Source organism: Symsagittifera roscoffensis, chromosome 6 (genome assembly GCF_963678635.1).
Source record: "Symsagittifera roscoffensis chromosome 6, txSymRosc1.1, whole genome shotgun sequence".
NCBI classification, from domain to species: domain Eukaryota; kingdom Metazoa; phylum Xenacoelomorpha; order Acoela; family Convolutidae; genus Symsagittifera; species Symsagittifera roscoffensis.
The window spans coordinates 19,863,807-19,886,003 of record NC_087067.1 but is presented as its reverse complement, the minus strand read 5'-3'; the positions used below and the strand labels follow the sequence as shown (position 1 = coordinate 19,886,003).

The following is a 22,197-nucleotide window of genomic DNA, read 5'->3' as shown; positions in this document are numbered from 1 at the left end:
TCCCTGATTGTTAGTGAAGCCACTGCTGCTGTCTACTCGGGGTCATCTCTGGTCACTTCTCCTTCTAACAATCCACCCACCATCCGCATCACTTGCGGTGTGACCTGCACCGTTTTATCCAATAATGAGACTGTTTATGTTCATGCGAGAGAGTTCTTGTTGGACCAGGTTTGAGCGCAGCAACAGATCCAAGGGGACCGGGTCCACCTTGGATGGGATCTTTATCTCGGCTGCTTTCTCTACAGGTAACTCAGGATGCCCTGGAATTGAATGTCCAGACTTATCCAACCATCTCGTTAAGGGAAGCGCTTCATAAGTTTCTTTGTCCAGAAACGAAAATCCTTCCTTTATTTCTGCCTGATTGGCTTGCTTCTGCTCCAATCTTTCATAGAACTCAGTTTTCTTGCTGAGGCTGTCAGCATTCTGGTGTTTATCACGCATCCTGTGTTCGATTATCATATGGTAGCCATCCAATCTTACTATCCATCTACCAATATAACTCTGATCCATCGAGTAGGTCTTCAACCAGGATAACGCTCTGTTGTCAACGCGTAACTTAAAGGGAGCGGTCCCCAAGTATGCGCGGTATTTTTTCACAAACGTGACTACTGCAAAAATTTCTGCTTTTGGTGCGCCATATTTCATCTCAGTGTCACTCAAGACCTTGCTGCCGTATGCAATGGGACGGAGAACCGTTCTTCCATTCCATTCTTGCTCCTGATGAAATATTCCTGAGATGGCTACTACCGATGCGTCTGTGTCAAGAACATACATGCCCTTTTCTGTAGGCATGCCTAGCCCTGCGCTTCGCACAGTTCCCGCTTTATGTTCTCGAAGGCAACTTCTGCTTCATCGTTCCATTCGATCTTTTTCCATTTGTTGCGCATCAGCTTCTGCATCGGATACACCTTGTCCGCATATCCCTTTATGAACTCACGGTAGTAGTTGGCAAACCCTAGGAAGCTCAGGAGCTGTGTGTCCGTTCTGGGAGCCTTCCATGTCAACACTGCTTCTACTGCTTCCGGGTCTGGCCTCACGCCATGCCTGTCCACCATTCTTCCCAGAAACTTGATTGAATCCCTAAGGATTTCACATTTCGATGGTTTGCACTTCAAGCCTGCTTTTTTCATGCATCCAAAGACCTCATCAAGCCGATCAATGTGGTCTTCCAGGGTCGGTATGGCTATGACCACGTCGTCCACGTAACTTATCACGAGATTCCCATATTTTCGTGGTCACTCTGGTCAAAGCCTGAGCCATCAGTCTTTGAAAAGTGGCCGCTGCATTGCACAAGCCGAAGGGCATCCTCTTCCACTGGTACAACCCTAATTCGCACGCGAATCCGGTTTTCTCTCTATCCTTCTTCCGCAGAGGGACCTGCCAGAAGGCAAAACTCAAGTCCAATGTGGTGAAGAACTTGGCATCACCAAGCTTAGAGAGGCTCTCGATTATTGGCGGTATCGGGTACGCATCTTTTATCGTTGCCGCGTTCAATTAACGAAAGTCGCAACAAAACCTAAGCTGCCCCCCTTTCTTTTTCGCCATTACTACCCCGCAAGCCCATGGCGATTTCGAGGGTTCTATCATGTCGTATTCAAGCAACATTTCTATTTCCGCTCGGCACGCTTCCGACTTGTGTTGCGTCATTCGTCTTGCGCCTTCCCTATGGGGAACGGCGCCCTCTTCAAGTTCGATTTTGTGCTCGACGAAATTACAGCAACCGATATCCGCCTTTTGAAAATACATCTGCGTTCCGATTTAAGAGGTCCCGCAATTTTTTGAAATCTCCTTCACCTATTTTCCCTTTTAAATGTTCTATCTCTGGTGAAACCGGTTTGTCAGATTCTAGTTCATATGACGAGGGGCGTTCCGGAAAATTCGAGCAGCTTGATAAGCCGTCGTCCGTTTCGGATTTCATTGAAAACAATTTATGAATAGATTTTAATTCATTAATCCTCTTTGAAATTTTTTTCTTTATTTGCATGATAAGGACAGTCTTTCACACTATGTTTCTTCAAGTTTTGTGTCTCCTCATAGTCGGTCCTCATCGGCAAAGCGTAACCAAGCTTCTTTCCACGCTGGATTCAAACCGTGGTGTTCAGTGTGTTCAATAACACACTGACACACAGTCCGTTTCGCGTTACCGAGAAGCTCCGGTCTAAAATCACTGAGCTTTGTCTATTTGGATTCGGTTTCAAACAAACCTGTTTACTATCACTTAACGAATTTCAATTCCTCATTCTAAAAATTGCTACCACAGCCTGCCCTGGCTGCAGTTTTACTTTTCTGTCTAAAAAAATTGGTACCTTGTTTTCGTCTGTTATTATCCTATTAATCGGTTTCTTAACATACTTCCGGTCCGGGTTTCTAATCCGTATCAGACCGTTGTTCAGGTCAATCATCACGTCAAAATTCCTGACGAAATCTCTGTCCAAGATGAATCGGTCGGCGTCGTCCAAATTCTCTACCACCAGGAAGCTCATCCAAAGATCCCGTCCTCCCATGTGGAGAACCGTTATTGGTGTTCTTCCGGCTACGTAAATTGCTCCTCGATTGGCGGCGGCCAGTCGGAGATTCGTTGGAATTAGATCTTCCCTCGTGAAGCCCATTCTTTCCCAAGTTTTTATCGGCATCAGACTCACTACCGCTCGTGTGTCCAGCAGCCCTGTGACTCCGATTTTCTTTCCGTTGGTGTCGAGCAGATGTGCGGTCACATCTGCTTCATACCCACTGTGTACTGCATCTTGTTCCATCATGGCGTCATGGCCTATCCTGCGGACTTTGAGTTCCTCCTCACCCAAATAGATCTGCCCTATCTGGTCACTGTCTGTTGTTACATAAGTACTTGTGTAGATACTGATCCCATCCACGTTCAGCATCATTTGATACGGCCCATAGACCTCCAGGTAGCGTCCATGAAATTTCTTTATGCGAGGGCCACCCGTTGTTAGTAGTGCTCGCACAGCTCTCGACTCATTGCGTGGCTCCACCTGCCTCAGATAATCTGCATATGTGTCCAAATGCATCAAAGTGAACTCGGATGGTTCACTCAGATTTCTGATTACCTGGTGTCCAGCCACCGAGATTATCGACTGTATCTTGCTTCCTTGCGGCACCATGCCGAACGTCTGACCGGAGATTACATTAGGTTTCATGCTCAAACTGCTTGGTGCTTTAGTCTCTTCGACCTCCGTTGCTTCGAAGGTATTCAGTTGCTCCTGTAGTTTCTCATTTTCCAGTTCGATTTTCACTTTCTGTTTGATCTCTTTTGTCACCAGTTCCTGCTGCACTCTAATTAGAGCATCCCTCGCGGCTGCCCTATAATCAATCTTGAAGTCATCGGCCGCAGTCACTGTTTCCGGTTCACATGTCTCTTCAGTTACCGCTTGCATTTTCTTCGTCGCCAGCTCTTGCGGTTTGTCTTTTCTGCGCGCCTCCGCTTCACTCAACAGGCGAGCTTTGCTGGCTTTCACTCCTGATAAAGCTTCCTCATGCCTTGGATGCTTGATGTCTGCCACTGCATCCCAGAATTGTGGACAATCTGACTTAAAATGACCTTCCAAATTGCAAAAGAAACACCGCGGGCCGAATTTCGCAATTACTCGTCTCATGAAATCCTCATGGTCAATTTCTGACGCATCTTCGTCCTCGAGGCTAAAGCCTATTGCTTTCATGCCTTGTTTCTAAGTTGGGCATGCTGACACGTGATGGTCCGTTGAACTGCAATTGGCACAAGAGCGTCTCTTGTCCATATCATCACTCGGTTTGTACCAGTTGATCCCTTGGTTTGCTGGTCCGTTGTTAAAATTTCCATAATTGTTCTTATAGTATCCAGATCTCGAAGGAGGTTTCAACAAAAGACATTCTTTTGACTTGAGCCTCAACTCCTCTGGTATTGGCGCATTGGTTGATAGTGGTGTGTAATGCGTTGCTAGCATTGTTCGAAGTTCATCATTCTTCACACCATCGATGAATTTTGAGGCTACTGCCAGGCTCATCCTTTGGTTCGATTCATCCGGTTGGCTGCGTCTTCTCAGCATTTCCAAGTCATCTAGAAACTTGTCTATCGTTTCATCTTCTCGTTGCCTCCGTTTCTCGAAGCGCATCATTGCTTGGTGCCCCTGCACCCCTGATCCAAAACGGTTTAACAATATTTCGAAGATTTTCTCGGCCGTGTCACGCTGATATTGCTCCTTGGCCATGACACAGTTCAGGGCTGTCCCTTCCAAATTACTGGTGAGCGCACTGCATTCTTGTCTTTCCGACAAGTCCTCTTCCTCGAAATGCAGTTTCATTACCTCTATCCAGGTATCAATACAGCCATCAGATTCGTTTTTGTAGCATCTTAGTTTCTTAAAGACTCTTTTGGACTTTTCACTGCGTTCATTGGTTTTGGATAACCTTGTAAGGAATGTCTCTAAAGACCTGTTTAGGGGTTCAAAGGCTGTGGCCATTGCCGTGGCATCTCTCGAGTGCCCCAACTGAATGCCATCACACCTTGTCAAAGGCTCTGTATTCGGTGCCTCCCTGTAATCCGAATCGCCGTGAGTGTTTCCCCCTTGGCCCACATGACTCCTCCCTGGGCTTGCATGTCTCCTGTTACCGGAATCACTTCTGCCAGTCGCATGTTTGCCTTGCGTTGGTCGTTCGTTAGAGGTCTGTCTCTTCCCCGTTGAACTTGGTCTACTGTTCGAACCCCATGTTCTATTATCCCTTGTGGCCTAACCTGATGAACTGCCCCTACCTCTAGTGGATCCATATGTCCTCCTCCTTTGATGGTCATTGAAGTTCACCTTCGGCTCCCTGCTGGGACCTCCCGAGTTCAGTTCCCCTTCTTTTGGTCCACTCTTGCTGCCTAGTAGCCCGTCCAACCTATCCATGATAGCCTGAGTTCGCCTCTCCATCATCGCATCTATCTTTGTGTCAAGAGTCCCAAGAGACTGCTCTTGCTGAACTCTTAACTTCTCCATGTCGTCTCTTAAGCGTAACTCTCTCTGTTCCGCTTCTCTTGTCATTCGCGATAAGTTCTTCGCTATGTGCTCGTCCGTTCTTTCTTTCAACCGTTTTTCGCTCCTACCAACTTCTTGTCTATTGCGGTTTATTTCTTCCCGCAGACTTTCTCTTTCAATTTGAACTGCTCTTTCTAGTTCACTCATTCTTATGGACATCTGTTCATTTTGTTCTCCTATACTGCCCACTATGTTGTTCAAGGCTTCTTCTAATGCTGCCCCGTTATCCACGAGTGGCGTCACTAGTGGCGGTGTCACCCTGTCGGTCCCAGGTAGCTTCGTGCTGGTCGAGATTCGGGCTTTGATTCTCTGCCTCGACGTCTTTTCATTATCCACTTCAGGATCCGTCAATGCGTTGCCTAGCCCTTTGTTTCTACTCTCCCCAGTTCGCGTCTCTGAATTTGTCATAGTCGCAAAGCCTCTCGACTGGCCTGGTGTGTTTGCGTCTTTGCTTATCGTTCTCACCACACCAAATTTGTCCATGGTTCCAGTCTCTCTTTCGACGTATGCCTCATTCTCCTGGGTCGAACTATTGAGGCTGACTTGAGATCCAAAGTCCACTTGATCGTTGTCGTCCTCTTCTTCCTCCTGGGATTCACCTTCATTTCCTGTGCCCACTCCCATGGTGAATGGAAAGATGTTTCCGAAGGTGTTCTTCATTCTTTCTGAGAACGATGAGGACGTTGTTTGTTTCTCAGTCCCGCTTGCCATCATAGTGTTGTCTGTCGGAGATCTTCTAGTTGCCGCTACTTCAGTTGAGATGTCGGACAGTTCCGACATCTCTTCCCGATCCAATGTCCCGGTGGAAGTGGCAAAATCGTGGCCTTGTTCTACCGGAGTAGATTCACTCGCCAGCCTTCTGCCTCTCCCTTCCAGTCCATTTACATCTTGGTTGTCGTTCATGGTATGGTCCGTATTGACCTCCACTTCTAACAGTTCTCTTCGCTCTTCTGAGGTCTCCTGACTTCTCGTTTCAACCATTCTGCCTGAAACCGTCTCCTCTTTATCGGACCGAGATCGCTTGATCCAATCCACAAAAGGATCGGTCATCGTTTTTCTTTGCTCTTCAGGTATGAATTTCCTAGAGCTATTACCTCGTTTAGGTGTCCTTGACTTGTCTAGACTCATTCTCAATTTGTCACTTCTTAATGCCTATACACACATTTCGATTGCTAGTGACCTTATAGTTTGACTACCAATAATAATGACACAACACAATAAATTTCACAAGATTCTAATAAATAGTGATCACGAATCCCTGTATGTTATCAGAGTACAGCTTGTATATAACTTACTCACACTAACCGGTTATCGGTCGTAAGATTTGAGAACTAGCACAATATGATGTTATCAGTCAATTTAAAAGATAGTGTACTCACTACCCAATCAAGCACAAATTCTGTTGATTTAAAATAAAAAAAAACATATATATAACAGAGTAAGAATAACTCTATGAAAAACGTATGTGTATTGTACTTTTAGTCAGTCGCAGTACAATAGTCGAACTTGTATTTTAAAGAAAAAGGTTTCCCTGCTTGGTGCTGCACCAAACAGACAAAACTTTGAAGGCAGTAATTTTCTCAAGTGGGCGTCTATTGCACCCACCGAGTACTGTGTTACCTATCTGCCTTCGGACTGCCCGAGCTAGACCTACTAAAATCCTCAGGGCAGTCACTTTTCACAAAAACGTTATGGGTTTCAATCCACACCAATGAATTAGGCTCTTTTTAATTTAGACTTAGTGTCGCGAATATCCGAGTTCGGACCTTGTTTGTTTTGGTCTGGTCTTTACTGAAATCAAGTTACCAGTGCAGTCACTGATTCCTAGCCTGTCTGCTAATAACCTAATACCTCTCACTGTAGTCTTTTCTTCTGTTTACCTAAGTCTTTTAATAAAATAATACCCCTCCGGAATGGCAAAAATAGGACCCTTCCGGATCGGCAAAATTGAGACCCCTCCGGATTGGGACCCCTCTGAGTTAGTAAATATAAGACCCCTCCGGATTGGGACCCCTCTGAAATAGTAAATATAAGCACCCTATGGATTGGGACCCCTTCGGTTTTGTGAAAACAAGACCCCTCCGGATTGGGACCCCTCCGAATTTGAAAAAAAATTTGGACCCCTCCGGATTGGGAGCCCTCTTGTTTTGTAAAAGTAGCTTTTCGGAGATTTCCTTCTTTCAACCTATACCCCTCGGATACGTTCTCCGCTGCTATTATGCTTTTTAAATTAACTAGGAAGGGTATGTGGTCCTTCCCTAGACCCTTCCGGATTGAAGTTAAGCCTCTTACTTGACAATTCACGCTAACGGTGAAGGGTCTTATCGCTTACATAACTTCGACTCGATTAAGGTTTTCTTGTGCCTTTAGCCTTCCCTTTTCGTCTAGAACAGCCTAAAGTTACTTTATTCAACCGCTATTACCTTTTGGTAGGGGTGTAAGGGCTTTCCTAAAAACAAATTATAAAACGTGAAGGGTCTACCCTCCCAAATTGGTGAATTTACTAAAAACAACCTCAAAAAATTTTCACGCTTTCTTCATCGAAAAACTTTTGTCCCTATCAGTAAGCTCAGCTAATTTCTGATCTATTGGTACCAAGATAAACAGGATCTGCCCAGTAGTTCTAAAGTTATTAACTAAAACGTCTTTTTTCTAAAGTCAAGAAATGTCTCTCTTATAGGTTCCGCCTAAATTTTTCCGCAATTCTGTTCTTTTCGACCTGAAAATTATTGATCCGAGCTCAGAAGGCCTATACTCTTCTAGTTCAATGCAAAAGACCCGATCTAAAACGCTTTAGGTGAAAAAATTTGCCGAAAAACTATGCTACCTAGACCCCTCCGGATTGATGAATCCACCAAATCAAACACGTAAAGTTCGATTTCTCTGCAACCCTGAAGGCTTTTGGGAAGCGGGTTTTAAGAGTTGTAGATTCACTAGTGGAAGTTGTCCGAACAACTATTCTTACTGTCCTAACTCAAAAATTTCAAAAATTTTTCTGAATTTATAGTGTTCCGTTTTCTCAAAAATCCCGAAAATTCGGTTTTTGGTTCCAAAATAGTTCCAACCACTTCCGAACTAAACTTAACCGGTTCTATCTATTATAGTAGTGCAGTTACGATTTAACACACTAATTTAGCTTTTTTTTCCGTTTCAAAAAATATCGATATCTCAAAAATCGCGATTTGTGGGTGGATCAAAATATCGCTGTTTTGACCCTAAAAACCGGTCTGCTTTCTGTGTTTTTCACTGAAAAACGATATAGGAGTATTAATATAGGCTATATAAGTAATAATATTAGTAATACTATACCCCTCCGGGTTTGTTTAGTATCCGAATTAAGGTGCTTAACTCGGATATTCGGAGTTCGGTGAAGGGTCACTACAGTGCAGCACTGTCGAGCCCCCCACAGATTACTTTGGTGTACATCTTAATTTTTGTACCAAAAGGGATACAAAACTTGTTAACAATACCCAACAGTCGATCGTTGTTGTCGTTGAGCCCCTTCTTGTTGCTCCTTGTACTGCTTGCCGGATCAGTCGTCTCCCAAGATCCTTCCGAATTGAGCGCAAATCAGCTGACCCTTCCGGATTGAGCGCAATTTATCAATAACGTGCTTAAATGCTCAAATATCCTACAGTACAAGCCTCACAAACGGGCCTCAAAATTGATCGTAACAATCCTGACTGATATAAATGCCTGTAACAACAATATATCTATCAACAACAAACGGGGGGGTCGGATCACATCTTGTCTGGGGGGATGATTTCTACTGATTTTTTATTTTTTTTTACTGTTTTTGGTTTTTTCAGTTATTTTTTTTGTTTTTTGTTTTTCTTGGGTACTATACTACTTTTTGTTTGGTTTTTTATATATCTTTAAGTGTTTTTGGTCACGGACCACTCAGGAAATGACGGTACCGCGAATCCCCCCACCCTTCCTGGTTCGTGAATTTTCGGACTTAACTAGGTTAAAAAGCTATTCACGGTAATCCGGATGGCTTCCGCGTTCCAAACTACCCTTCCGCCCCGGCTGTTTAGGCGTATTAAGGGCGTTAATGTGAGCATCCGCTCGGCGCGGAGTGCTCGTTAACGGTTCTGCCGGTCATGATGTTAAAAAAGAATAACAACCAGGAGCGCCATAAAAATATCTATGTAACAGTCGCCCGGAAGATACATATCGACGGAAAACAAAGCTAGGTTCTAAGACGACTGGCCAACGTCTAAACAGAGCTCTACATGTTTTTCACCGTCTCTACCAAGCCAGTACTTTCGGTGGTCTTTCTAACATCGGGTCGACAAAAACGTTACTGCTTTCAGCTTCGGTCAAAACACTCAAATTAACTAGATCACATGCAAAAATAGTGAGCTCATGGCTGGGTCTCAGTATCCCCAGACCACGAGGTCACACCTAAAATCAGGGCTACTACTATTTATTCAATTATTATTGTTTTTGTTCAGTAGATAAAAATCATCATCTCCATCGAAAGGTTAACCGAAAGGTTGGTGGGTCATGCCTACCCAGGAGCGCCATAAAAACATCTATGTAACATTTGCCCGGAAGATACATATCGACGGAAAATAAAGCTAGGTTCTAAGACGACTGGCCATTGTCTAAACAGAGCTCTACATGCTTTTCACCGTCTCTACCAAGCCAGTACTTTCGGTGGTCTTTCTAACATCGGGTCGACAAAAACGTTACTGCTTTCGACTTCGGTCAAAACACTCAAATTAACTAGATTACATGCAGAAATAGTGAGCTCATGGCTGGGTCTCAGTATCCCCAGACCACGAGGTCACTCCTAAAATCAGGGCTACTACTATTTATTGAATTATTATTGTTTTTGTTCAGTAGATAAAAATCATCATCTATATCGAAGATGGTTCAACCCTTTCCCCCAACTCCTAGCTTCTCATCCTAGCAAAATGAATTCAGATGTTAATTAAATTCAATTCAGGACATAATAGGCAAGCTAAAAGTTTGTATAAAAGGCTAAGAGTATCAGTCCCGAGACCCCTCCGGATTCTTGAATCCAGGGAAATAAGACCCTTATCTTCCTTCCGGAAGGCTGTCTTCCACCCTTCACCGTTGTTCGCAACGGCTTTGCAACTATTGTAGCGACACAATAGTTGCAACTCGGAACAGTCTTTGCTACTTCTGCAAATTGTTGTCGTTTTCCAATCACAATTTTCGTCGTTATCGCTATCGCAACTAATGTTGTTGTGTTTTATTTCGGTTTTTTCTCGAAAATGGCCGTTTTTGACGTTTCTAAAAATTGTTACGTCATCAATTCGAATTTTTCAAAATTTAGTAATTTCCAAATCCTTCAGCCTTCCCGATTTGTCCAATCGTTCGAATAACGCTCTTATTCCTTCAAAATCGCCAATTCGGAAGGTTCGCTGCTCAAAACTCGAAATTGCTGCGTTTGCATTTTTTTCCATTCTGGTCGAATGTCACAGTGTTAAGCCGTCTGGTCATCTGCCGTCCTTGTGAAGTAGCCCAACAGGCTCCAAAGTGGATGGGATCTTGGCTGTTTTCAGCGCTTCCTTCACGAGCACGTTGCAGTTGTTGTGCCTGGTGAAACGGTGCTTAATTTTAGGGCATATCAGAGCATGTAACCGATCTGCAGCAGCAAAAAGCCCACATTTGCACTTATGTTGAGCTGTGACTGATGCCCCCAGGCGCAGTGCTGATGCAATGCGAAACTCGTCGTCCGAAAGACTGAGTCCCAGAGGGCGGGATGGTAAAACGTCAATCCAGTCACCTGGTCCTACGGCCCGTGTACCTTGAAGACGAGCAGCTTCTCTTGGCGAAGTGGCGGAGTCGAGAAGGGCGGTGAACTGGCGTTGGAAGATGGGAGAAAACCACCCTTTCTGGTGAACGCTGAGTGTTTGGCTTGTGAAGCTGTGCCCGCTTAGAGACACCCAGTGTCTGGTGGCTTCTGTGAACGAAACATCTGTTGTGACGCAACCGTAGATCATGGTCTTCAGTGTGGCTGTGGCTACGTACGACGAAATGAACGTCGACGAGGAAATACAAGAAGCACTTAGCACGCCGAAATCTCCGTTCTTGGTTGGCATCGAGATTTGTTGTTGAATTCGTTCATTTAGCAAGCAATTGAAGACGCGCGCAAGTTCTGTCGATACGTGCTGGTCGAATTCCTTCATCAGGTCATCGTGCTTGAAAACTGGACTGGCTCGAAGAACATACATCAACTTCGGCATCATGAAACCGTTTTTCATCAGGAAGAAAGCCGCTTGGCTTGGTAGTTGATGGGTGCGTTCTGTCAGTCTCTTGACGTTGTCAAGTTTGGAGTTCACACCTGATTGCTTTCTCACCCAAGCCGGCACCCAGTAAGGTGGTCATCGATGGGTTGACCACTGTAATGTTCGGGAACTTGGCAATGAACTCACTTTCAATGGTTTCTTTGTTCGGACCGAAGGCGGTGATCTCGCACTTCTTGACGTTGATTTGGAGTCCTACGCGCTCAGCATTTTTGCGGAGAACTATGAGGTCTGTAAAAGCTGTCCGCCAGTGGTCTCCGAAAGAAACATAGTCGAGGTAACCAAGCCTCAGTTTACTTACGAGTTCCTTGAGACAAGGGTAGAGGACCAAACAGAAGGCGAAGGTGGCAAGCGGGTCGCCCTGTTAGAAACCTTCAGCTGACTTGACTATGTAATCACCATATAAGAGGAATCTTGACTCATTGTAGTACTTTTTGACAAGCGGAGGATCTCCGGTGCGTGTTCAGCAATGCATTCAAACATTGTGTCCCGTGTGACACTGTTGAAGGAGTTGGAGAAATTGATCTTGACAAATGCTTCGTCCGCGCACGCAGAAGCAATGTACTTTCTGGCAGCGTGTGAGGCGGCTTCGCATCCATTGCGGCTGCCTGCGCCAAGCTGTAATGGCTCGAAAAAAGACTGAAACTTGCGAAGCATTCGTCGAGAAACGTACTTGGCAGTGAGACGTCTCAGTGTTTCTCCAATCGCAATGGGGCGTATGCCTCCGCATTTCTTTGTTAAGGATATCAGTGTGGCGCTTGATAGAACAGGCTTGATGAACTCTGGCAAGTCGTCACGCAAAAACAGTTGCAGAACTCAGTTACTGACGCGACAAGCTGGTTACCTGCTTCGTTCGCTGAAGAGGACATTGCATCTTTCAGATGTTGCATCTTTCCTAATGAAATAACTTGAAAGAATTCAAAGTTTCATAGCTTTAACTGTTTGCTTAGAAAAACTTGAACTTCTCTCGAACCGATGCAGTCGATGAAATAAACTACAATAATTCAAAATTTCATTGCTTTAATAGCTTGCTTGGAATTTTTTTTTGCGAGCCTTTCGTTCTGCAAAAAAACTTGAAAGATATCAAATTTTAATAGCTTGATTAGCTTGCTTAGAAAAAAGTTTTTCAAAGTTGCATAGCTCTATGACCCGATTTGTTCTATGAAACCTAAAGTTTTTCAAAACGATTTACCATATGGCATAACTTGAAAATGTTCAAAATTTCTTTGTTTGGATAGCTTGATCAGAACAACAGCTAATTTTTTGCAAGCCAATTGATTTTTGGAGGCGGGCTTGCTAGTTTATATCAATTCTGAGTAATATTAGCTGAAATTTATTGAAAGTTATCGATTCTGAAAAAGGCTAACTACTTTTGACTGCACTCATCATATATCTGAGTGGCCTATGTAGAATGTTTTTTAGAGATATAGTTTTTGAACTAATTCAGTGAGATGTCACATGAAACAGGCATAGCTCCCGATGAAAAGTTGAAAGAAGAAATAGCGAGGTGTAAAACTTCTGGAGACGTTCGAGTCCTGAAAATTGTTATCAAGAATGAAAAAATGCTGTATGAGATGACATCAAATGTTGAGTCGGATTTCAAAGAAGACTTCAAGACGTTGATTCAAATTGTTGACAATGACTCACCCTGCTATTTACTTCTACGTACCGACATATCAAACAATTATGGCTTCGAATGGGTTCTCATGACTTATGTACCAGTGAGTTCTAAAACGCGAGAAAAAATGTTGTATTCAAGTACGAAGCCGGCAATCAAGCGAGAGTTTGGTGGGAATCAATTGAAGACAGAATACTTTGCCACAGAGAAGTCGGATCTAACTTATGAAAGTTACATGCGAAGCCAGGATAGAAGTGACAGACCTTTTACAGAACAAGAGATAGAGCTTGAAAAAGTTAGAGAAGCTGAGAGACAAGCGATGAGGGGATTGGGTAAGTTAATATAACAAATTTAAAAGGCCGATACTCCAGATTCCTCATTGGCCATTTGTACGCTAGCATTAGCATAACATTACACTAACTTAGTTACTTTCCTGGACAAAATTGAAGCAAATCTGAATAGTCAGCGATTTGTCTACCACCACTTTAAATCTTGAGCAATAATCTTTTGAAATAATAATGAAATGATTAAGCGGAATGTCTATCGATCATTCATATTGCATTATCATGTGATATTCTATAGTTTAAATGAAACATTGTTTTAGGAGATAAAGTGAAGCTGTCATCAAACATATCATTTCCGCCAACTGAAGCCGCTATTGATGCCATTACCAACTTCAAAAACGAAACAGCCAATTTCGCCCAATTTGTCATCAATGGGAAAGAAGAAATAATCGACTGCATTTTGTCGGAGAGAAACGTCTCCATGGATGGAATTGACGGACTTGTACCGCGTGACAGGGCAACTTATAATCTCTATCGAGTGCCAGTGAGTGCCGCAGACGGATTCATCAAGGACCACCCTGTTATTTTCATTCATGGGATATCTAGTAAGTGGTGAGATGATGATTAGGGGTAGTCGATCGTTGTGAATTTTTAAAAACGGTCTTTCAAATTATGCTCAATATGTGCGAAATATTCCTTGTTCTAGGGGCTATCGTAATTGGAAGATTCAGATTTAGGTGTTGCACTTCTAGGCTTTTTTTGAGAAAAGCTGTATTAACCCATGATTCTTGTTGTTTATGGAAAAAATTGATTGCTTTTTCTGGACATCTGGTATAACGAAGCCTTTTATTGAACCATGAGTATCAAACGATTTTTATCAATTTCAGCCGTAAGTTGACTAAAAAAGCAGATTTCAATTTTGAATCATAGCCTTTTAAAATTAAAAAATAATTGAATTACATAAGGGTCCCTCCCGGGTAGTTAAGGTCCGTGCATAAGCTGGATAGGGCCATACCAGCGTTGTATATATATTTTTTTATGTTTTGATCAGTTTAAAACAATAAAGGCCACCCTGATCTTGTTTATACATCCTAACTGTTGTGAAAATTTCTTTTACCTTGTTGCACTGTTAATTGCTTGTATGTTATATTTAGATGCTGGAACAGTGAAAGAGAAGATGCTCTTTTCCAGCTGCAAAAGCACATTCCTCCAAATGTTGTCCAGTGACTCGGTCGGAATATCGATCGACCGTAAAGTAGAAGTAGACATAAATGATGACCAGATCACAGAGCAATTTCTACTCTCTGAAGTAAAAATGAAGGAGCAGGCTGTCAAGAAGACTTTCGAGAAGCCAAAAGCGCCAGGGAGGCAGCGGGCAAATCCAAAAGCTTAATTTATATTTCAAATAAAGTGATAAAATAATAGTTGGTACAAACCGATTAAATTAGTAAATGATATCTTGTCCCACCTAAGACAAATTATGACATAAAGAATTATCAAATTAATTTACACCATTAGTACTCAATTTGTCATGATAATTTTTTCAATTTCTGCAAACTGTTTTCATATTGATTCTAATTCTCCTGCATAAACCCAATCCAAAATTGGATTTTTTACGTAGCTGTTAATGTTGAATTTCTATAATTATTCGAATGTCATCTGTGCCAACTATTTTTTTTATCAGCAACAGATGAATGTAAACTGCTTCACCTTTCATTGCCTTGTCAGACAAATGAAACAATAGAAGAACTGCTTGTGATTTTCACAACAAAAATTAAGCATTGGTAGTTTTTCGAATAGTTTTTTGAATCATGAAGTATCTGTTTCGGTGGCCTAGATGAAATCTGGAAAAAGTGTCCTATCGCTTCTAAAATGGTCTGATTCTTAAAAAAAGATGTCACTCATTAATCATTTAACTACGTTCCTTTGACCCTGGTGCGTCATGAGCAATTATATTGGCTATATTTGAAGTGTCAATCAACGAACTTAAGACACTTATTTAGGTCGTGTTTGATTTTTTTTGTACGGTCTGATCTATGGTTTAAATTTAAATTCAAACTCGGCAAAGTACCCTCTCCAGTCCAAAAATGCAAATGGAGCGAGAAATTATGACTGATTTTTAGTTTTTGTGAGCGCCTAAATCTATCATGATGACGTCTGTAAATTTATTAATATTGTGCGCGTTAATCTCCGCAAATCGAAGAGTTTTCCAATTCAAACAATTGAATTAAAGAGCATTTTCTCGGCAAAATAACTCTAAAACTTCCAATAAATAAAACAACTTTTAAACATACTTTAAGACCGGTAACATAGGGCATAACCGTCTGAATAACTGAAAGTAAGCTCTCAAGCGACCAGTATTTGTCCTTCAGACAAATTGCTCTTTTTGACGGTCAGCCTTAATCAAAGCTGAACCGTATTAGAACAAAAAAAACGGTCAAATGGGCTTATAGCTCCTCGAGTTTACATGTATTAAGGTCTGGGTATGGGGGGGGGCTTCGAACACGGTTGACCGGTGTGAGTGACTTGTGTCATGGCCGCACGGCAATTAATTCTTCTATGTGGAAACAGCACGCTGAACTAATAATTACATCTGTGCTGCAACATCCTCTGCCCCCAAAGAAGGAAAAAAGGGAGCGGGCTTTACGGTCGGGCGGGTCATTTCGCTAGTAACGGTCTCTATGTCGGCGGATTGCGCGCATCTTCCTTGCCGTAGTGCAGTCTAACGATACGTGCGAGTGGGTAGTGTCCACGTGGACTGTCAGGCTCTCTGAGCCAAACCAAGTCGCCAGCTTTAAACTTGAATTCTGATTGGTTGTGCCACTTTGCCTACTGATTGATCTCTAGTCTACCGCTTCTTATGGCCGAAGTTTTCAAGACTTAGCGAGGGAAAACTCAAATAAAGAGCTTTCCTTCAAAAGCAGCGTTGGAACGGCACGGCTTCCTAGCTGCTCCTTTATTGACAATTATGTCTCAAAATTATTTTTACCAGAGTTCCATAGCTCCCTACGTAACCGCCGGACAGAATTCGTAAGCCACGACACTTCTAGTTGCCTGATTATTGACAATAGGGCCTCCAAAATGGGTGCCGGACATCAAGCCGACGGGACTTCAAGCCGAATAGTAAAATTAGGGACTTCAAGCCGAAAATTTTCTCATTAAGTCATGAAATAAGGTTAGTTTGAATACTTTTTCAAGAATTTCTCAATTTCGTGATCTTTATTCGGTAATTATTAGCGTTTTCATAAGATTTAAACCTCCAAATGATGTTTAGGAAAGTTGAAAAATAAAACACGGTTGAAGGTAATTTTCTTGTTCATAATTTATGCATTTCAAAAAACGGCTGATATTATAAACTAATGCCAATCCTAAGTAATTCATTGTCATAAATGACGCGTATTATGGACTAAACTAGCCGAAGATTTTAAAGAAAAAAAACGTTTTACAGATGACAAAATAATGATTTGAGGTGCTTGTAAGGTTTAATTTTCGGCCTGAAGTCCCTTCGGCTTGAAGTCCCGTCGGCTTGTTGTCCTAGACCCCTCCAAAATACCAATACTCAATTTCCACGGGCATTTAAGTGAATGTCAGGCAGCCTTAGTGTGGCACGGCTTCTTAGCTGCCTCTTTACTGACAATTATGTCTCAAAACTACTTTTACCAGTTACATGGGTCCTTACGTCACCAACGAACAGAATTCGTATGGCACGGCCCTTCTAATTGCCTGATTATTAACACTAGGTCCTCCAAAGTAGCAATAATCGATTTCCACGGGCATTTAAGTGAATGTCAGGCAGCCTTAGTCTGGCACGGCTTCCTAGCTGCCTCTTTATCGACAATTATGTCTCAAAATTATTTTTACCACAGTTCCATGGGTCCATACGTCACCAACGAACAGAATTCGCAAGGCACGGCCCTTGTTGTTGCCTGATTATTGACAATGGGGCCTCCAAAATACCAATACTCGATTTCCGCGGGCATTAAATATAGCGTCAGGCAGCCTTAGTATGGCACGGCTTGCTAGCTGCCACTTTTTTGACAATTATGTCCCAAAATGACCTTTACCAGACCTTTATGACCGTTTCTACGCGACTGGCAAGATTTTGGAGGAATGTCAAGGAAGTCCTACCTATAGCACCTGATGTTTCGATGGCAATTGGTTCAAAATGAACAAATGTGTGCAGGTCAGAGTAGAATCGGCGTTTCCTGGTTTCCGCTTGTGAGGCCGGGGTTGAACCAGGCAGGGCCCCTTACTGAACAATGGAGTTCGCTAACCTGCTTACGCATGTGAAGTCCCAAGCAAGGGTTCTACCGACACTCCAGGGAATCAGTGTTAAGCCGTCTGGTCATCTGCCGTCCTTGTGAAGTAGCCCAATAGGCTCCAAAGTGGATGGTATCTTGGCTGTTTTCAGCGCTTCCTTCACGAGCACGTTGCAGTTGTTGTGCCTGGTGAAACGGTGCTTAATTTTAGGGCATATCAGAGCATGTAACCCATCTGCAGCAGCGAAAAGCCCACATTTGCACTTATGTTGAGCTGTGACTGATGCCCCCAGGCGCAGTGCTGATGCAATGCGAAACTCGTCGTCCGAAAGACTGAGTCCCAGAGGGCGGGATGGTAAAACGTCAATCAAGTCACCTGGTCCTACGGCCCGTGTACCTTGAAGACGAGCAGCTTCTCTTGGCGAAGTGGCGGAGTTGAGAAGGGCGGTGAACTGGCGTTGGAAGATGGGAGACAACCACCGTTTCTGGTGAACGCTGAGTGTTTGGCTGGTCAAGCTGTGCCCGCTTAGAGACACCCAGTGTCTGGTGGCGTCTGTGAACGAAACATCTGTTGTGACGCAACCGTAGATCATGGTCTTCAGTGTGGCTGTGGCTACGTACGACGAAATGAACGTCGACGAGGAAATACAAGAAGCACTTAGCACGCCGAAATCTCCGTTCTTGGTTGGCATCGAGATTTGTTGTTGAATTCGTTCATTTAGCAAGCAATTGAAGACGCGCGCAAGTTCTGTCGATACCTGCTGGTCGAATTCCTTCACCAGGTCATCGTGCTTGAAAGCTGGACTGGCTCGAAGAACATACATCAACTTCGGCATCATGAAACAGTTTTTCATCAGGAAGAAAGCCGCTTGGCTTGGTAGTTGATGGGTTGCGTTCTGTCAGTCTCTTGACGGTGTCAAGTTTGGAGTTCACACCTGATTGCTTTCTCACCCAAGCCGGCACCCAGCAAGGTGGTCATCGATGGGTTGACCACTGTAATGTTCGGGAACGTAGCAATGAACTCTCTTTCAATGGTTTCTTTGTTCGGACCGAAGGCGGTGATCTCGCACTTCTTGACGTTGAGTTGGAGTCCTATGCGCTCAGCTTTTTTGCGGAGAACTATGAGGTCTTTGAGAGCTGTCCGCCAGTGGTCTCCGAAAGAAACATCGTCGAGGTAACCAAGCCTCAGTTTACTTACGAGTTCCTTGAGACAAGGGTAGAGGACCAAACAGAAGGCGAAGGTGGCAAGCGGGTCGCCCTGTTAGAAACCTTCAGCTGACTTGACTATGTAATCACCATATAAGAGGAATCTTGACTCATTGTAGTAACTTTTGACAAGCGGAGGATCTCCGGTGCGTGTTCAGCAATGCATTCAAACATTGTATCCCATCTGACACTGTTGAAGGAGTTGGAGAAATCGATCTTGGCGAATGCTTCGTCCGCGCACGCAGAAGCAATGTACTCTCTGGCAGCATGTGAGGCGGCTTCGCATCCATTGCGGCTGCCTGCGCCAAGCTGTAATGGCTCGAAAAAAGACTGAAACTTGCGAAGCATTCGTCGAGAAACGTACTTGGCAGTGAGACGTCTTAGTGTTTCTCCAATCGCAATGGGGCGTATGCCTCCGCATTACGCCCATTGCGAAGTGAACAACAAATCTCGCTGCCAACCAAGGACGGAGGTTTCGGTGTGCTAAGTGCTTCTTCTATTTCCTCGTCGACGTTCATTTCGTCGTACGTAGCCACTGCCACACCGAAGACCAAGATCTACGGTTGCGTCACAACAGATGTTTCGGAGGCATACGCCCCATTGCTGCTAACATTATATAAAACACACTATTTAAAAAGTTTTTTTTATAAGTTTTGGGTCCAATGGGTCCTTTATGTGGCGCCTCAATGTGCGCGCTAATCTCCAAAAATCGAACAAATTTCCAATTCAAGCAGTTGAAATAAAGAGCATTTTTTCGGCAAAATTACTCTAAAAAATCTATAAATAAAACGTTTTTTAAACATACTTTAACATCGGGCGTAACCGTCTGAATAACTCAAAGCAAGCTCTCAAGCGACAAAATTTGTCCTTGAATCAAATTTTTCTCTTTGAAGGTCAGCCTTAATCAAGGCTGAAGTGTATTAGAACGAAAAAAAAACGGTCAAATAGGATTATAGCTCTCGAGTTTGAATTTTTTAAGGTCTGGCTATGGGGGGGTTCGAACACAGTTGATCAGCGTGAGAGACTAGTCTCTTGACTGCACGGCATTTAGTTCTTATTTGCAGAAATAGCACGCTGACCTAATATTTACATTTGCGCTTCAACAAATATAATTGGTACAATTTTGAAAAAAAAACGGAAAAAAAATGTGAATCACTGAGTAACAATTGATTTTGATTTCAACATTTGCTTAAGTTGAGAAAGCCGAATTTTTGTAGAGAAAAAACAGTCGTTTAGAAGTCAATGCCCAATGCTAACATGTAATTAAGATGAGGTCCAACTGTAGATCAGTCATAGCATCTGACCTAAGCATTCCTCAGTTGAAAAACGCCTGATCGAATACACGAAACGTACAATAATATTCTAAAATAGTTAAAAGTCTAAAAATTTGACTACACTAAATAATGATACCCAAAGAGAACAGGTACTTTATATATAGTGAGATCATGGAAGATGTTTACTAGCCAGATTTGATTAGTTGATGGCAGTAGAACGAGTTGTTGACAAAACACAGACTAGAAACCTCAGGATCACTGAAATAGAAGATTGCGCCAGTATCTGTTTCCAACAGTGTTGCGTACAGTGACTACAGCTAAACACAGATAAAACCACAGTGTTTGATCCACTCTTAGGGAACGCTGCTTTGGTTTGTTGATGATCCGATGCCAGCTTAGATTCAACTTAAAGAAAACAAATGTCAAAAACAGTATTTATGAACGTTCAGAGCATAATTTTGATGAACTCAGTGATTTGATGAAGGCTGATTTGATGAAAATGAAACTAATCAGTTGGCATTATTAGGCCCAACCAATCTAAATTTCATCAGGTGCTTTGGTAGATATGATTAGTGCAAGGTTTTTTAGTCTGCCAAGACGAGACATAGAAAGCACTGACAGTTTTTTTTTCGACCCGTCAACTTTAATTACTTCAACTTAAAGTTGTTGCTTATGACAACTGAAAAGATGGTATAAGCACAAGTTTCAGTCAAAATCTTAGAAGAGGAACAATTTCGCTCGGTTTGAACAGATCTTCCAAGGACATTGGAGTAGCTGCGTTAACAGGTCCACAGCAAATAATTTTCTCCAGTTACATCTATGGCATGATACGCTAAGATTGTACCAGGAACTGACAGTAGTGACAATAGCAACTGTTCCTAACAGTCGAACCGTATTAACGGGACACTTCTGCAATCCCCAAACCCAGGAAGTGCAGATAATAAAACATCTTCGACTCGGGGCCAAAAGATATACCAGAAGTATCTATGGTGAATTTGAAAAGAAAAGCGCAACAAGCTTTTCCAGCCGTAGCTCCAATGGTGTAAAAGCAGATGACGAAGCAGTAGATAAAGTCCGATTCAATATAGAAACGGGTGAGCGACAAAAAGAATTGATGTCAATGATCACTTTGACATCAGCTATGTTCATAAAAGGAATGCGAGGATATGGTTGCGATCTCAACTAATTGAGCAACAACTAGCAGTTTAAAGTCATGAGCTTCGCAACCTGGCTCGCGTAACAGCTTACCCATTTTTTTTCTAGATACAGTAGTAGAAAATGATATACAAATTTATGTTTTTAATCACGAAAATGCCTGTTTTGTGGACATTTTTTGTCAATAATGGCTAAAAAAAATCAGCGGTTGGTTTTAAGGGCTTATGAGTTACCGCCCGTGCGTCACGTTTTTTCATAGAGCCTGTGTTTTTTACGAATAAGGGAATTAAAAATAGATGTTTTAGTTTATTCCATTTGCAATTTTCTCAAGATAGAAATTCGACTTAATCAGTGTAAAAAATTTCCTGAAGCCTTCGTTCGTTTGTGTGACAATTCGATCAACGGTAGGAAATTTTGATTCGCACATGGTATGGGGCATTGATCTAAGTTGAAGCAATAGTCTATAATACTTTCTATTGATCTATTTTTACACTAATTTGAGGTTACATGTTCGAATGAATCACCCTGCTTCTGCTTTCTGGTAAATACTGAAATGATCATTGTTGATTAGCGATGTTGAATTTTTATCAATTGCCCTGTAAAATGTAAATTTGATATAATCAGGTATAATAAACGCGAATAAATTATTTTGTTCATTTTTTTGTTCTCAAATCTATTTTTGTCAACCAACAGACAGTTTGAGAATGTCTGCATTTTAAATACCCATTCTGCTCGAAGTTTTTCGTTAGTTGTAAATGTACGATCAACGATTCGGTATAACTTCCGTTTTTCTTTTTTTTTTGTGTTTAGTGGCATCATATTGCGTCGTTTGATGAGCGGAAAAAAGTTTCCTTTTGGTGTGCTTTTGAGCGGGGACGGGGAAATTTGATGTGTGCAAAAGTTTAATTTAAACAATTTTCCGATTAAACGGGTGTCTTCTCACGAATTGTCGGCTTTGTTGCCGCTTCATAATTTTTGTTAAGATGCTAGTTTAACGTTCAATTCTCTTTCTCGCCTTGCTGGCTCAAAATGAACTTTGTTCGAGACCAGTCGCGACATGAAAATGTTGGTAGATCGTTCTTTTGTATTTGATTTTTTTTCTGTTTTCGTC

At 42.5% G+C, this 22,197-nt stretch overlaps 1 protein-coding gene across 1 annotated transcript; it reads left to right on the top strand.

Moving 5' to 3' along the window:
• Positions 1 to 12,703: 12,703 nt before the first annotated feature.
• On the top strand, positions 12,704 to 14,989 carry LOC134848397 (twinfilin-1-like). The gene is made up of 3 exons (XM_063865829.1): positions 12,704 to 13,240; positions 13,513 to 13,797; positions 14,347 to 14,989. The coding sequence occupies exons 1-3, from the start codon at positions 12,742 to 12,744 to the stop codon at positions 14,583 to 14,585; spliced, it is 1,023 nt and encodes a 340-aa protein (XP_063721899.1). The 5' UTR covers positions 12,704 to 12,741; the 3' UTR covers positions 14,586 to 14,989.
• The last annotated feature ends 7,208 nt before the right edge of the window (positions 14,990 to 22,197 follow it).